Source organism: Numenius arquata, chromosome 8, assembly GCF_964106895.1.
Source record: "Numenius arquata chromosome 8, bNumArq3.hap1.1, whole genome shotgun sequence".
Lineage (NCBI taxonomy): Eukaryota > Metazoa > Chordata > Aves > Charadriiformes > Scolopacidae > Numenius > Numenius arquata.
This window is the reverse complement of record NC_133583.1, coordinates 49,071,675-49,085,889: the sequence shown is the minus strand read 5'-3', so window position 1 is coordinate 49,085,889 and position 14,215 is coordinate 49,071,675. Positions and strand designations below refer to the sequence as shown.

Genomic DNA, 14,215 nt, shown 5'->3' with positions numbered 1-14,215 from the left:
AGAAAGGACATTTTGGGCCTCTGAAAACCCTTGAAATATTTGCATTCTGGGAATGTGTTAGACCAGTACTATAAAAGGGTGGTGGTATAGGGAATTATGGGCCTGTCCATCTAATGTGGAACTTTGTAAAAAAACAGAACTGATAAGAACATACCGGAATAGAGTTTATATGGGATTTAATTAATGCTAGTAAATGCCAGTTTTTGAAAAATAGATCCTCTCAGATCTACCCATAGATACTTGTTCAAGAAGCTTTGTTTCGGCTGATGAAGAAAAAGGTGCTGATCTGAGGTATTTATTTAGTGCTGCAGGGTATTTTGTTTAGGAAACCCAAATGAATCAAAATTAATGCACATAAATTTAATGACTAATTGACTGGTCTCAAAAGTGAAGTGTAAATGGGAAATATTAAGTGAGTTTCTGGTTTGGTCCCATGGGAACTGTGTTTTGGCCATGTGCCGTGTAACAGTTTTATTGAATACCAAAAAAGGAACAAAAAAAGAAGAAAATGCCTGGTACCACTGGGAGATAACAAAGAGCAGGGAAGCGGGAACTCACCAAAGGGTCAGCTCATTGGTACTGAGCAAGCTGATTTCTTGGTATATTGGCTGCAAGCCCGTATATGAAGTTATACATCAAAGAACCAAGAGCGGGTGTTGATCCTAGAGTGGAGGAATCTATGTGAGAAAACAGAGTGGAAAGCGGGGCTGCTGGGAGCCCGCTAAGACTAAACCACCTGAAGGTGAACCTCGACGCAACACCGAGGGCAGGGCACAAATTCAATCCACCCCTGTGAAAACAGCAGAGCGAGGGCGGCGAGGACGGTACAGGCAGGCTGAAGCACATCAGTACCTGGCACTCGTGTGACCGTTTCTGGAACAGCGTGTCCTGTTTGATGCCTTCGCTGAAGATGCCTGTGGATAAACTGGAAAGAATTCAGGGAAGGGTCACAAGAATCATTACGCTGTAATTGGAAAATAAAAGCTACAGCTATTTAGTTTATCAAAACAAAGGTTAAGGAGTGACTTGATCATAGCATTTTTAATTTTTATTTTCCTCAGCAGATTGAAACATGCATCCTCAAACTTTTAAACTTTTAACCTTCTTTCTTCCCCCCCCAGGTTTTATGTATCTTGGTGTCCAAAAGTTACATAAAATGTCAGTTCTGGGACTTAGTGAAAATTAGATCCAGAGATGAGATTTTTCTAGGTAGAATATCCACATACCTTTCAATTAGTGATTTAATTCACTTAAGTAACCTGTTTAGATATCAGTAGAAAAGAAAAAAAGGTTTAGCAAAGTGGAAAAGAAAGGGGAGGGAAAACAGCAGGTTTAAAAAAAACATTAATAACACTGTAGCAAAAGAATTCAGAAACTGGTTTCTCATTAAAAGGAAAAGATCGTTTTAGCAACCTTCAATTAATTTACACCACACTAGGCACAATACGGGGCTGCAAATAAGTTCTTCATTTACATTAAAGTGCGTGTTATTTCTAGATCAGAAACATAGAATTCAGCATATTCTATTAAAAAGGCTACACGTAATGGTTTACTTACAGAATCCACAAATTCAAACTGTCCACATACCTTGCACCAGCCTATATAAGCTCATCAATCCAAGGGCATCGGTTCTGATTTAATAAAGACATCTAGCAGAGCAGCAGCTTACGTGAAAAATGACAGCCACTAGTGCTCGAAGAGGCCCTAGACAAAAAACTAGAAGACTCATAAAATACTGGGGGATTCTGCAGTGATTTTTGAAAACATAGAACCTAATTAAGCTTTGACTGAAGGCTATGGGTGTTAGGTAATTGGGTTAGCCAAGGAGAAGAGAAGGCCCAGAACAGCATATTCCAGCTGATCCCGTACTAATTTCATATTAGTTCAGCTTCGTGTATTTACTGGAGGAACCAACCAGAATGAGAACGGAATCAGCCCAGTGGTATAGGATCCATAAGTTTTTAAGATGAATTTCCGGAATGGTTACCATTTTGATAGCAAAATTTTCTTTTTTCTACTGTAGCTTCTTCCCCGCCAGAAGAGGCAGGAAGCGGTATAACCAAAGTGCTCCTTCAGGCTCACCCCAGCACCATCCAGAGCTGCCCAGACCTTCAGGAATGGGCAGTGCTCTGGAGTTCAAACCCATATTCCCATTTCCATGAACTTTTTTTGTATCCTGTGTTATTTTCTAAGGCAGTAAGACCACTTCATTTCCGTCCACACTCTTGATCAGATACTGTTAAATGACAAACATCTAACTTTCTAACAGCTGCCTTTGTGTTACCTACACACCCGAAATGACAAATAACCCAGCTTTGTATTCAGTTAATATATTCTTAATCCTTTGTTGCTGATGTTCTTCAGAGCCTTTGAGAAGCATCCACCTGTGACCCTGTTTCAATACAGAGATTTTGCCAAAGGCAAATGCATAACAAATTACTTCTAGAAGGAGGTACCATATTATTAGATCCAAAAATACCCTTTCCAGATACATTTCACACATTCAGACTGACAGATTTCCTAAATGGCTGGAGTTTTTTTAGGTGGTAATTTCTGCAACATAGAATTTGATTTTCTGCAACAAAAATCAGGTTAGCTTGAAATTACTCATTTTTTGAACAATAATTTCAATGTGCATAATGCTAATAGTTTTATGGCAGAACACTCAGAATCTTTATATTCTGTTAGCATTGTCTAACTGAGCAAAATGCCTGGGAGCCTACAGTAAAAAACAAACATCTCAGACACACTTTGCACAAAAATTTTTCACATTCCTGAGGAAGATGCCATGGAAAGCATGTGAAAGGAAATACTTTTCTGCATCAGTCCAGGACATTGGATGAGATACTAATTTACCCATAAATGTTGAAAATATAAAAATATATATGCTGAAAGCCTATACATGGAATTTTTCTGAGACAACGATAATACAGCTGATTTTTTTTTTATAAACTAAAAAAAAAAAATAATTAAAACAACAAAATGCCAAAACCACATCTGTCTTCCTAAGTAGAATGGCATCTTCCATTAGCCCTCCTTAAAAAAGATCTTATTTTAAGAAAATGTCTATTTAATTCAGTCTTCCTTTTGTCAAGCTTCATTTAAAGTCTTTTAAAAGCAATTATATTTCAAATCTTTTGATTAGGACGTTGAAGCCTACTCTGTTTTTTACTCAATCAAAATTAAGAAGCTGTGCTTTTCAATGAATTTACATTTGGTTGTATTAAAATCTTAGCAAGAGAAAGTAGGGTTAAAGCCACATCCAGAGTTCATGGGAGGATGAGAGAGACCGCAGGTGAATGCTGACTGAACTCTCCAGTGAAGACTAAGGTCTTCCTTAAACATATGAGAAGTGGCAATTGAGTGACATTACTGGAGCTTCCCTAAGTGGGGACCACCGGATTCATAGAAAATGGAGCTGGAAAGGATCTTAAGCTGTTTAATCCAAACTTCTTTCCAGAGATACTTCAGGTGACGTAGAGAATAGGCCATCCATCAGTGGACTGCTGCGAAGGGACATTAGTGGATGCCCTACAAGTGGAAGCTGCTGGGAGTAACTGGATAACTCTGAAAACTTTCACATCCTATTTGTCAGAAGATCGTGGCACTCCCCCTGGGGCAGCGTTTAGCAGTTTGGGGAATGAACAAGGACTGGAAACCTCTCCAGGAGAAAGGAAAGTGTCTACATTAAAAGTTGGAGGCAGAGCAGAGGAAAAAGAGGGCAGTAACCTACAGAAGCAGCAAAACGAGGAATATGGCTGCAGGTGAGAGGGAGAGGCTTGTCAAACTGATATTGATCCTCAAATCACATACAAGGGGGAGAAACTTCTTAAAAGACTCCTGAGAAGACCTATCCTGTGTCTAAAAAAACCTGAGATATGGAAAGCACTTGCTCACTGTTGTTCCTAAGCTGGCACTTGCGCAACCTATTCCTGTTCGGGTGTGCATCAGTGAAACTACATGGATGTTGTGTTAGAAAAGATAACCAAAAATTAAAGTATAATTGGAACACCAGGCTTAATATAGGACAGTTAAGTAACTGAAATAATCTACTCTGACTTCCAGCATGCTACAGAACTACCTCCTCCTTAGCACTCCTCAGAGCACATCGAGAATAACGCGTCCTGTTTGGGGCTCCCCAATAAAAGAGGGATGTTGATAAACTGGAGTGAGCGGAGAGGACAGCTACAAAGATGGTCAGGGATGAGAGCACTTGCCCTTGAGGAGAGGTTGAGGGAAATGGGCTTGTTCAGCCTGTGGCAGGCTTACAGGGGACATAATAGCAGCTTTTCACTGCTCGTGAGGAGTTATCATGGAGATGGAGCCGGGCTCTTCACAACAAAATTAAGGCAAGGGAGATGCTGAATAGAGGAAAACCCTTTTTCACCACGAGACCAGCCAAGCGCAGGTCGCCCAGAGAGGCTACACAGTCTCCACCCGTGGAGGTTTCGCAAGATGAGACTAGATAAAGCCCTGAGCAACCTGTTCTGACCACAAGAGCTGCCTTTGCTCTGAGCAGGAGATTGGACCAGAGATGCCTTCAGGTCTCTTCTGTGACCCGGCGATCACAGATACTCATGAGTGATCATAGCTCGTTGCCTTTTACCAGCCCAAAGCATACGAAACGCCAAAAAGCGACGCCGAGGGCAGAGCCCGCGGTATACGGAGAAGCTCCCACCACCTCTGCGCTACACCCGCGCACAGCACCCCCCCTCCCCCCGCACTCCCTGCCACAGCCCCGCCAGCGTGCGGGGCGCGCCTGAGGACGGCAAAAGCAGACGGTGCCTCCCGGAGAGCCGGGGTCCCATCTCTCCCGGGGCGCCCTGCCCGCGGCTCACAGCCAGGCGCAGCCCCCCCACCCACCCCCCGCACCGCCTCCCCTCGGCTGCCTCCCCGCAGGCACCCCCTGAAACTTTCCCCGGCGGCCAGCGCACGCTCTTCCTCCCCGCCGGGGGGAAAACCTGCCCTCGGCTCCCTCCGTGCAGCGGGGACGAGGAGGCGGGCAGCCTGCCTCCCTCCTCCCCCCCCGCCCCGGCTCGCCCGCCCGCGGAAGCCTCGCCGAAGCTCCCGCATTGCACCGCCGCGCCGGGGCTCGGCGCTGCCCACCCGCGCCCCCGTCCCCGGCTGGCGGCATGAGCGCCGGCGAGGCGAAGGAGTATCTGGCCCGCAGGGAGATCCCGCAGCTTTTCGAGGTAGGCGAGGCGGGGGGGGGGGGACACGACACGGACACACACACACACACACACGTTTTCCGCCCCGTCGGGGGGATGCTCCGCGCTGGGACCCCGCGGCGGGCGGCGGGCTGAAGGTGGCTGGAAGGACGGAGCAGCCCGAAGGAGGCTGCGGCGCGCGTACCTTGCGCGGGAAGCCGCGCCGCGGAGCGCTGGCCCCCCACCCCGGGCCGGGGGGCGCTGCCGGGCCACCGCGGCTCCCGGGGCCGGCCGGCAGCGCCCGGCGGGCAGGGGTGGGAGCCGGCGGCCGGTGCCCACCTGCCGTCAGGCTCCGCGGGCGCGCAGGCAGGCGGGCGGCCGCGCCCCTCCGCCGCCGCGCTGCGGGTGGCCGCGCCTGCCCTCCTTCTGCTGCCCGGGGAGGGAGCGAACTTGTGTCCCCGCAGGGCAGAGGACCCCCGGGGCCGCGCTGCCCAGGAATTCAGGCGGGGGGTATCTTTCAGGCTTTCTCCGGATTTTCATTGGTCTGGGAGACAAAAAACCCCAGAACTGTTCAGTGAGGTTTTATTGAGCTTCCCACAAGTTACCTGCTGCTAATGGTTGATAATGACTTCTCTGAAATGTGGATATTTTTTTTTTTTTCCGAATCAGACATCCTGCCATCTCTATAAAACACAGACACACAGACACACATATGTGTTTTCCCTGGTCTGTTCTGAAGCTAGACATTTTTTTATGCATTTGAAAATTACAGGGCATAGACCACGCTAATGTTTTACTAACACATTGAGAATGTGAATGGTTTAACAAGAGATGCAAACACAAGTGTTTTTCTGTCGAGGCTGAAAGCTTGAGCGAGCAGCGTTTAAAAAATGGTGCGTATCTTCTGCAAAAATATATGGCTAGTTGCTGTCCTCGGTTACAGAGTATAATAAGGGCATAGATGCACATAAGTTATACCCTATTTTAGAAATACAAATGTGTGTAAATAATAATTATTGTATAAACCGTAGCTAACAAATAACTGAGCAGATCCTGAACTGGAGGTATTTATGTTTGATAGTATATAGTATGATATACTAATCATACTATATATATGATAGATATAGTATGATATACTAATATCAACTGTGACCCTCAAGTTTATTTACACAACAATTAGTAAAAGTGCAAAGGAACAGAAATCATCCTGAGAGACATTTCCTGTTAAGAGAAGGTTGGATGCAGTTGTCTTGTGGAGAGGTGGGATGATGACTTATGTATCACTTTGTCAAGGAAAATCAATTCCCATGCGTCAGAGCAGGGCCTGCCATTCCTTCTTCCGCGCTCCCCATGATGCCCATCGGTGCGATGGGTGCAGAATCAACCCCGGAGACAGGGGTTTTCTAATGGCTGGGAATTCCTGGTCAACTAGATCTGAAAGCACCTGTGAACTTTGGCTTTGGGTTGGTTTTTTTTTTTTTCCCAATACTGATCGAGATGGTATTTGACTATAAAAATCCTTTTTTTCATTATTTGGTTATATGTTGACTCAAGAGAAGATACTTGTGGGCGCGCTTGTCTTTAAGGAAAAGATACGTTGCGGTGATCTAACAGGCTGTGCAGCGTTGGGGGTTATCCAGCTTGTGCCTTGCTCTGTGGATATTTGCCAGGGGAAGTTCTAAGAAAAATGTAGGGAACTTTTTTTACTATTTTCAGTTTTTATTTCAGCGCAAGCAGACAAATGTAAAGACATAGCCGTGAGCTTCCTGTTCTGAATAATTTTTGTGACACTGTCAAACCAAAATCTTGCAATTTTTGCAGGCCTCACTCTCACACAGTGGCTTGAAAAGGAGAGTCTGAATACACAAGGAATACGGGGTTTCTCTGTGTAAAGTAAAATTCAAAGTAAAAGTGCTTGTTTTTTCCTGGCATCTGTCATTGTAGTGTGTGTTTATGATCTTACGTTGCAGAGTCTGTTGAATGGATTAATGTGTTACAAACCCGATGACCCAATTGAATATTTGGAGAGCTGCTTGCAGAAAGTGAGAGAGCTTGGAGGGACAGAAAAAGTGAAATGGGACACTTTTGTCAGCCCAGAAAAGAAGACCCTACCTCCACTCAATGGAGGACAATCCAGGAGGTCTTTTTTCAGGAATGGTAATGTATTAAGTATAAAAATGGTCGTATTTTTTGTGCTGTGGGTGGTTTTATATCCACTACCGAATCATTTTATACTTACTTCCATAGCAGATCGTGCATCGTTCAGATTTTCCTTAGGTGAAGGACTCAAGGATTCTGTTTCCCTGCATTTTGGTATTTGTTTGTCTGCTCCCAAAACAGATGCTACACAGGAGAGGAAACTGTGGTCATTTTGCAGCCTAATGAGGGTTGTTTGCTGTGTAAATGTTTAACACATTAGTGGAGAGATTTCTCGTATCTTACCTAAAATATTTGCGAAGATGGGGCAAAGTTGACTCGCTGCACTTGGTTTATGTTTGCAGTTGGTCCTTATGGGTAACATCCATAACTTCAATGAAGTTACACTAGGTTGTTTTTCTAGTTTACATTGGAGCTATATGCTAATTTACTAAATACAATCTAAGTTATAAACACTTAGAAAAAAGTGTATCTCAAAATCTAAGCAAATGTCATACCAATACCTGTAATTATTTTATTTGTAATGTTAACAAAGGGTAATTGGCTCATCTTTCCGTTGCCATAGTTATTCTTCCTTGCCATCCCGCATTTCATTAAACTAATTAGCAAGAATACTATCTCTGTCTCTGTGTACAACATGTATCACCAGAAGAGTTCTGCTTAATAGTACAGGTTATCTGCACAATACGATGCTTTTCTTCTCAGAGGCCCCTGCTGATGTCTGGGTGCTATGGACAGATTTTCAAAGAAAAGTGGATGTGCTTCTAAAAAACACCAAAGAAAAGTGACTCCTGCCTGGTGGTTCCAATTTAATAAATCAGCTAAAGAGAGGCAAGGAATATGTCATATAGTAACAGCGAGCACATTGTAAAATTAGGAGATATTTGTACTTTATTTATTATAATTACTTAAATCTGTGTACACAATAGATTTTCCGTTTTCTGTGTAATTTCCACAATTCCTAGTTTATCTTACTATTTTACAGTGATGCCTGATAATTCTAACTTCCCATACCGACGGTATGACCGACTCCCTCCAATCCAACAGTTTTCGATAGAAAGCGACACCGACCTCTCTGAAACTGCTGAGCTAATTGAGGAGTACGATGTATTTGATCCTGCAAGACCTCGACCAAAAATTATCCTTGTCATAGGTATGAAGGCAGAGTCATTTTGGCAAGATTTTATCTTTGTTACTTTGCCTTTTTTATTTGTACTGCAAATACATTGAATGCCTGTATGTATTTAAGTGCGATTTTTCCATCTGCTGTAGCAAGTGGTGCAGCCCAATTAGAGTGTATCAGAAAGTGAAATTGTTAGTGCTGGGGACAAAGCATCCCAACTGTAAGCATTTTTGGGGTTACAGCGAGCACCTGTGGTCATGTTCTGTAGACTCGATGCCCGTTAGCAGCTGGAGAGCTCGTGGTTTGCTTATGGAGCATATCTGGTTTGATTTAGGCTAAAGCAAAGCCGGCTCATGCATTTCAAGACAGCCCCACCATGTGAACCAAAGTGCTCTTCCAGAGCCTGCTCTGGATCTGAACTAAAACACTGTCATAAGTGTACTCAAAGCTGCTGACAAAAAAGGATATTTAAAAATATTGGACAAGTCTGCTCAAAAAGGTGATATGGAACTGTTGTCCTCTATGTTTAGAACCTTGAAAACTGATCGGTACGTCCAGCTGGCGTGAGCGTATATAGTCACTAGTCCATTGCATTGATAAATCAATCCCTAGATCTATTTGGCAAATGAATCCTGTGCCATCTTCAGGGAGAGTGAGCGATCAGTTAGCATCAGTTAATTGCGCTCTCTCCTCAGGTTCTCTCTTGGGTGCTATTAAGTGTCCTTTCTAAGCAACTCGTACTTTCCAGCCTCAGACAAGCATACTGTTTATTAAGAAATAGCTGCAGCTGAAGTCTAAATGCTTTATTCTGTTTCTGAACTTAAATTCTTTGAATTAGTTTCCTTGTCATGTGGGATAGTTGTCTTTCGAAATTTTAGCGCCAAGAGTAATTCTCTGGTTCTCTGGACTATTCAAACAGTTACAGCACGGGTGCCAGGTGATGGAGAATCACATTTTTAGTCTATAAAGCCTTATTTATATGAGAGAGAGATATTGCTTCCATAACAGAGAATACTATGTAGTTTAGTAAAAGAGAATAGAAATGTCTTCTCTGTATTATAGAGTGGGATCTCTAAGAACATGTCCTCTAGGCTCTGCATCCAGCAGTTCTCGGAAATGTGTTGTTGGAATATATTGAAAACAGAAACCTAGGCATTTTGACAGATATTTGTGGTATGCCAAAAGAATTGCTCAGGCATTTGAATATTCTTAATCTTTTGTTTTGGAATTACAAATCTCAACATGCAAATCTCTCCATGCATCGTTGAACTGCAAAGCTTGCATTAGATGGAGAAATAACACATGCCTTTCTTTCATCTTAATTAATTAGCTAGCCTTCCTTTTCATAAAAGAGAAAAACTGGCTCCTTTTCAGTGACTGCAGAAGGCTCTTAATGCGTTGAAATCCATGTAGCGCTATTGCAGCAGAGTGATGAATGAAGGTTTGAACTAGGTGAAATAAAAAGAGATTGGCTTTCACCTCTGGAACCGAGTGCAGGGGTATTTGAAGTGAAATCCTTGAACGCCAGCATATAGTGAACAGAGCATGGATTTTACAGTGATTTTCTTTTCCCCCATTTATATAGGGAACATTGTAAACATTCCACAAATTCTATTTCAGGTTTATTTTCCAACTGGGTTTCTCTGAATCTGTCTATTACTGTGTGATAGAAGCGCAGTACTATATGTAGCTTAGCAGCTATTGTCCAATTTTGTACACTATCAAGAAAATTTCTCCCAAATTCAACTTTCTATTGAGAAAGCACATAAAAATGCACTCTGGAAAGAATAAAATAGTATCTAATATAGTGAATGAAAGAGAAAAAATGAAAAAAAAAAAAGTGTGCTATTAACTTCAAGAGACAACTATTGTACACGAAAAATGTGTTGCATATTTTTCAGTTTGCATAAAATGCCAGTGAAAGCTTCAGTTAAGCAAGCTGTTCATGTCCAACTAGCGATAACTAACCATACTGCCTAGCTCAGGTGGTACCAGTCCCATTCATTGTTGGGGACTGAAATGAATAGAAGTTAAAGACCTGTCTTCTGCTTCACCTGTTAGGTGAACTTTTATTTAATAATGCATTAGCCCAAGATCTTTTTAATGCTTCCGTGAAGGTTTTTACAGCTTCTTTACTTTATGAAATCTTTCATCCTTATAATGACCCAGGTAGTTCCAAGGCAAAAGAGAACTCACTTATAGAGGTGAGGGTTTTGTTCTTTTTCTGTGTTTGCAGAAAAGTCTTCTAGAGAAATGTAAAGCCACAAACCTGCAAAGTGAGTATGTGACTGGATTTTAAAAAAATCGGATGGAACCAGCCAGGATGGCACACATCTGAATCACTGGAAAATTACGTTTCTAAGGCGTTATAACACTAGGAAACTAGATTGTTTTTAAAAATGTGTTTCCTAACATATTTTGACAAACACATTTTTACTATTGATACAGTCTGAATACAGAGATCTTAAAAAATTAATTACTTGGTGTAATTAGTCCCATAGTTCAGTATGTTTTTAAACTGCACTTAATTTAAAATATTAGTTAATATGAAAAGAATATGTTTTCCTTTTATAATCAAAGTTTAAAGGATACATCAACAATAGTGCTTTCAGCAGTTGGCTAGGTTTTAAAATCATGTCATTTCAGAAATCTTATTAGATGAATTTATTTTGAAATTACAACAATATAAACTAAATTAAAATTTTGAACTCCATTGACAAAACTAGATTAAAACAACTGCTGTAGTAAAAGTTTTTGGGCATACAAATCTTCACTTGAAACCAGTTAGCAAACATAATTTTAGATGCAACAACTGTTCCTAGTCTAGACATCTTCTAAGAAATATGTAAAATCATCACGCTTTTCTTGAATAATGTATAATCTCAGAATAAGTGAAAAGAATGAAAAACAAAAATTATTTGATTTTCCTTTCTTGTGAACAGTTTGTCAGTATGATTTATCAAAGAGTCAGGAATGGATACATAGTTCAATAAATTATAAAGATTTGCAGTGGGACGTAATTTTGTCCTAGCACTTTTCTCTTGTTTTATTACCTGAATGTTTCCCTTTAGATTGTAAGTGGATAATCCCAGCCTCCTATAAAGGGCTATTTTTGGATTGAGAAAAACAAAATGTATAAGAAGTTTATGATCATTAAAGCAAATACTTTATTAGGATTGTTATGCTTGCAACTCTAAATTGAAAGAACAGAAGTGCCAAACTGCACATTTTTTTTCTACTTCCCTTTAATGGCAAAGCAAAGCTCTCCCTAACAGGAGTGTAAAGTCTATCTACTTGCTTTCAAAAAGGGTTTTTTTCAGCTATTTTTTGGTTTTACAGAAACGGATGTTTTTTCAAGTAACAGTTCTGTTTTTCTGGCATCTTTTATCTCTGCTGGAATACGGATACTATTTTCCTTGTCAAATTTTCTGTTTCTGATTTCCTACACATCGCCTATATATGTTTTGCATTTTATTGTTTATGGGGTGCAACATATTACGTTTCAAACTTGTCTTGAGTCTTCAGGGAGTTAAAATTAATTTCCTTCCTTGGACATTTTGGATCTGCAGGAATTAAGCACAACAATGGCTCCGGTATGTTTTATAAACCCTCTGCTCTGAAGCACAGTCACAACCTACCGCCCCTTTTCTCCAGTAGTTAGGATTATGGCCCGTAAATAAAGCCATATAAATTCATACTGATGAATGTTACACACATATATAAACACACACATATATAAGATATATTATTTAAATATTATGCTCATTAGATTGCAATATGCGGCTTGATATCTAAAGAGAAGGTTGCTTATGGAAATCTTTACACAGAGTGAGTAGACATTCCAGTAACAAGTAATGTCCTATTCATTCACCTGGCGAAATCTGCTCCCTACAAACTGGCAACAATCATCGAACAATTCGTTGCACTTCTTTGTGCTGTTGTTCTCATCTGCATAAGAAAATGGACACTGGGAATAGGTTACTCCAAATTTGCTATCATTCCACATTACCAAGAGCCTGTAATAAACTGTAAACTGCATGGAATTATCTTGTTTGAACATTTGTATCAGGTACGTTTTTGATACGCAGACATCTGTGAAACACAATGTAAGGTTTGGTGAAATGCATTTTTCATGGGAAGGCTGAGTGTACCAGCAAAGGGGGCCAGGAAGAGCCAAAGCAGAATTGCTTTGTAGCCACTTTAGCGGAGGAGATGATTCCTAGGCTATCAGATGCTTGTGTATCTACATAAGGGAGACCTCCTTTATTCTAATGAAGAGGATAGCTAAAGTGTCTATCAAAGAAGGAGTTCAAGCTGAAAATATTAAGCTCATCTAGATCACATAGAAGAACTGAAATGGAAGAATAGCTGTAAAATCTAACATAATCTGCTGAAAGAAGGGAGAAAGCACGTGCCTTTTTAGGAGAGAAACAGCAAGTAAACTGAATAAGGGAAAAATATTTTTCAGCTGTGTCCTTATTGTGCAGAGATAAGGTACCGTTTTTCTTTCATTTTATGCTTATGTGTTTTATGAACATCTGTAGCTGTATTGAATAGTCGGATGTTACAGATAAATGCTTATATTTGCATTTATCTTAACCTGGCTTGTTTTAAGCATTATTTAAACTAATTAGATAATGATAAAGCCTTTTTCTTCCCAAGGGTATGACTAAACTGTGGGTGGGTTATGGGAACACCATAGCAATACGCAAGTTTCCCTCTGCATTCTCTGGAAATGGGTCCCAATCTGGGTTGTGAAGGACAGGTGGAGAGTTACCATCACAGCGTCAGGGGGACAGAAGAGTTCCTAGTGGTTACTGGTGACACTGAAAGCTCTCTGACATGTAATATTGGGGCACGGGTTTTTACCTGGTTACACAGAGGGTGTCATAACTGTATATGAAGAAATATTGTAAAGCTTATCTTACAATCAAATCTGTATTATAGAATCATAGAATCATAGAATGGTTAGAGTTGGAAGGGACCTTAAAGACCATCTATTTCCAACCCCCCTGCCATGGGCAGGGACACCTCCACTAGACCAAGTTGCTCAAAGCCCCATCCAGCCTGGCCTTAAACACTTCCAGGGATGGGGCATCCACAACTTCCCTGGGCAACCTGTTCCAGGTCTCACCACCCTCACAGTTATGTAAGTGCCTAAAAGATATTTATGGGAACAATACAGATAATATAAGAGCTACATGATTACTAACAAGAAGCTCATTGTATTCATATTTACTTTCATTGCATTGCTGTGGTTTTTAAAATTCATGGAAAACTTACATTATATTTTTAATAAATCTTAATTCTTTGTCTGTTGAAATAAAATTCAATGATCTTACACACAATTCCCCAAAATATAGTGTTGGAAATTAATATAAAGACATTTGTTTTGGTTTTGCTTTGTTATGCTGTTCAGTAACATACAATTTTCTATATATAAGCATTTATTTTTATCAGAAAAAGTCCCTATTTTTACATACTGGATTCCAGTTTCTCTGCTCTTCACATCCTTTTAGTTCAGACAGTGTCTGATTTTTTTACACGCATTCTTGCTCCTGCTCTCCAGCTGACCTTCATTCCAGCGTTCCCTGCTATGTAATGTAGCTGTTTTCTGTGATTTTGATACCTATCCTGCCTGTGCTTTATTGAAGGGTCTCTTTATTCTTCAAGTTGTCCAGCAAACTGAACCTAAAAAATCGCTTCTCTATCAGATGCTTGAAGCATCAATACCAGAAGTATGTGTGGTTCAATAAAAGTCCTTGTACCAAATCACTATGGAAAC

General features: G+C 41.1%; 1 protein-coding gene across 1 annotated transcript in view; it reads left to right on the top strand.

The window, feature by feature from the left end:
• Window positions 1-5,132: 5,132 nt before the first annotated feature.
• The window catches only part of AK5 (adenylate kinase 5), a 92,980-nt gene continuing 83,897 nt past the window's right edge, over window positions 5,133-14,215 (top strand). Inside the window, exons 1-3 of the mRNA XM_074151988.1 lie at window positions 5,133-5,192; window positions 7,121-7,307; window positions 8,293-8,460. Coding sequence (XP_074008089.1) covers window positions 5,133-5,192; window positions 7,121-7,307; window positions 8,293-8,460 — 415 coding nt within the window. The remainder of the gene's footprint in view (window positions 5,193-7,120; window positions 7,308-8,292; window positions 8,461-14,215) is intronic.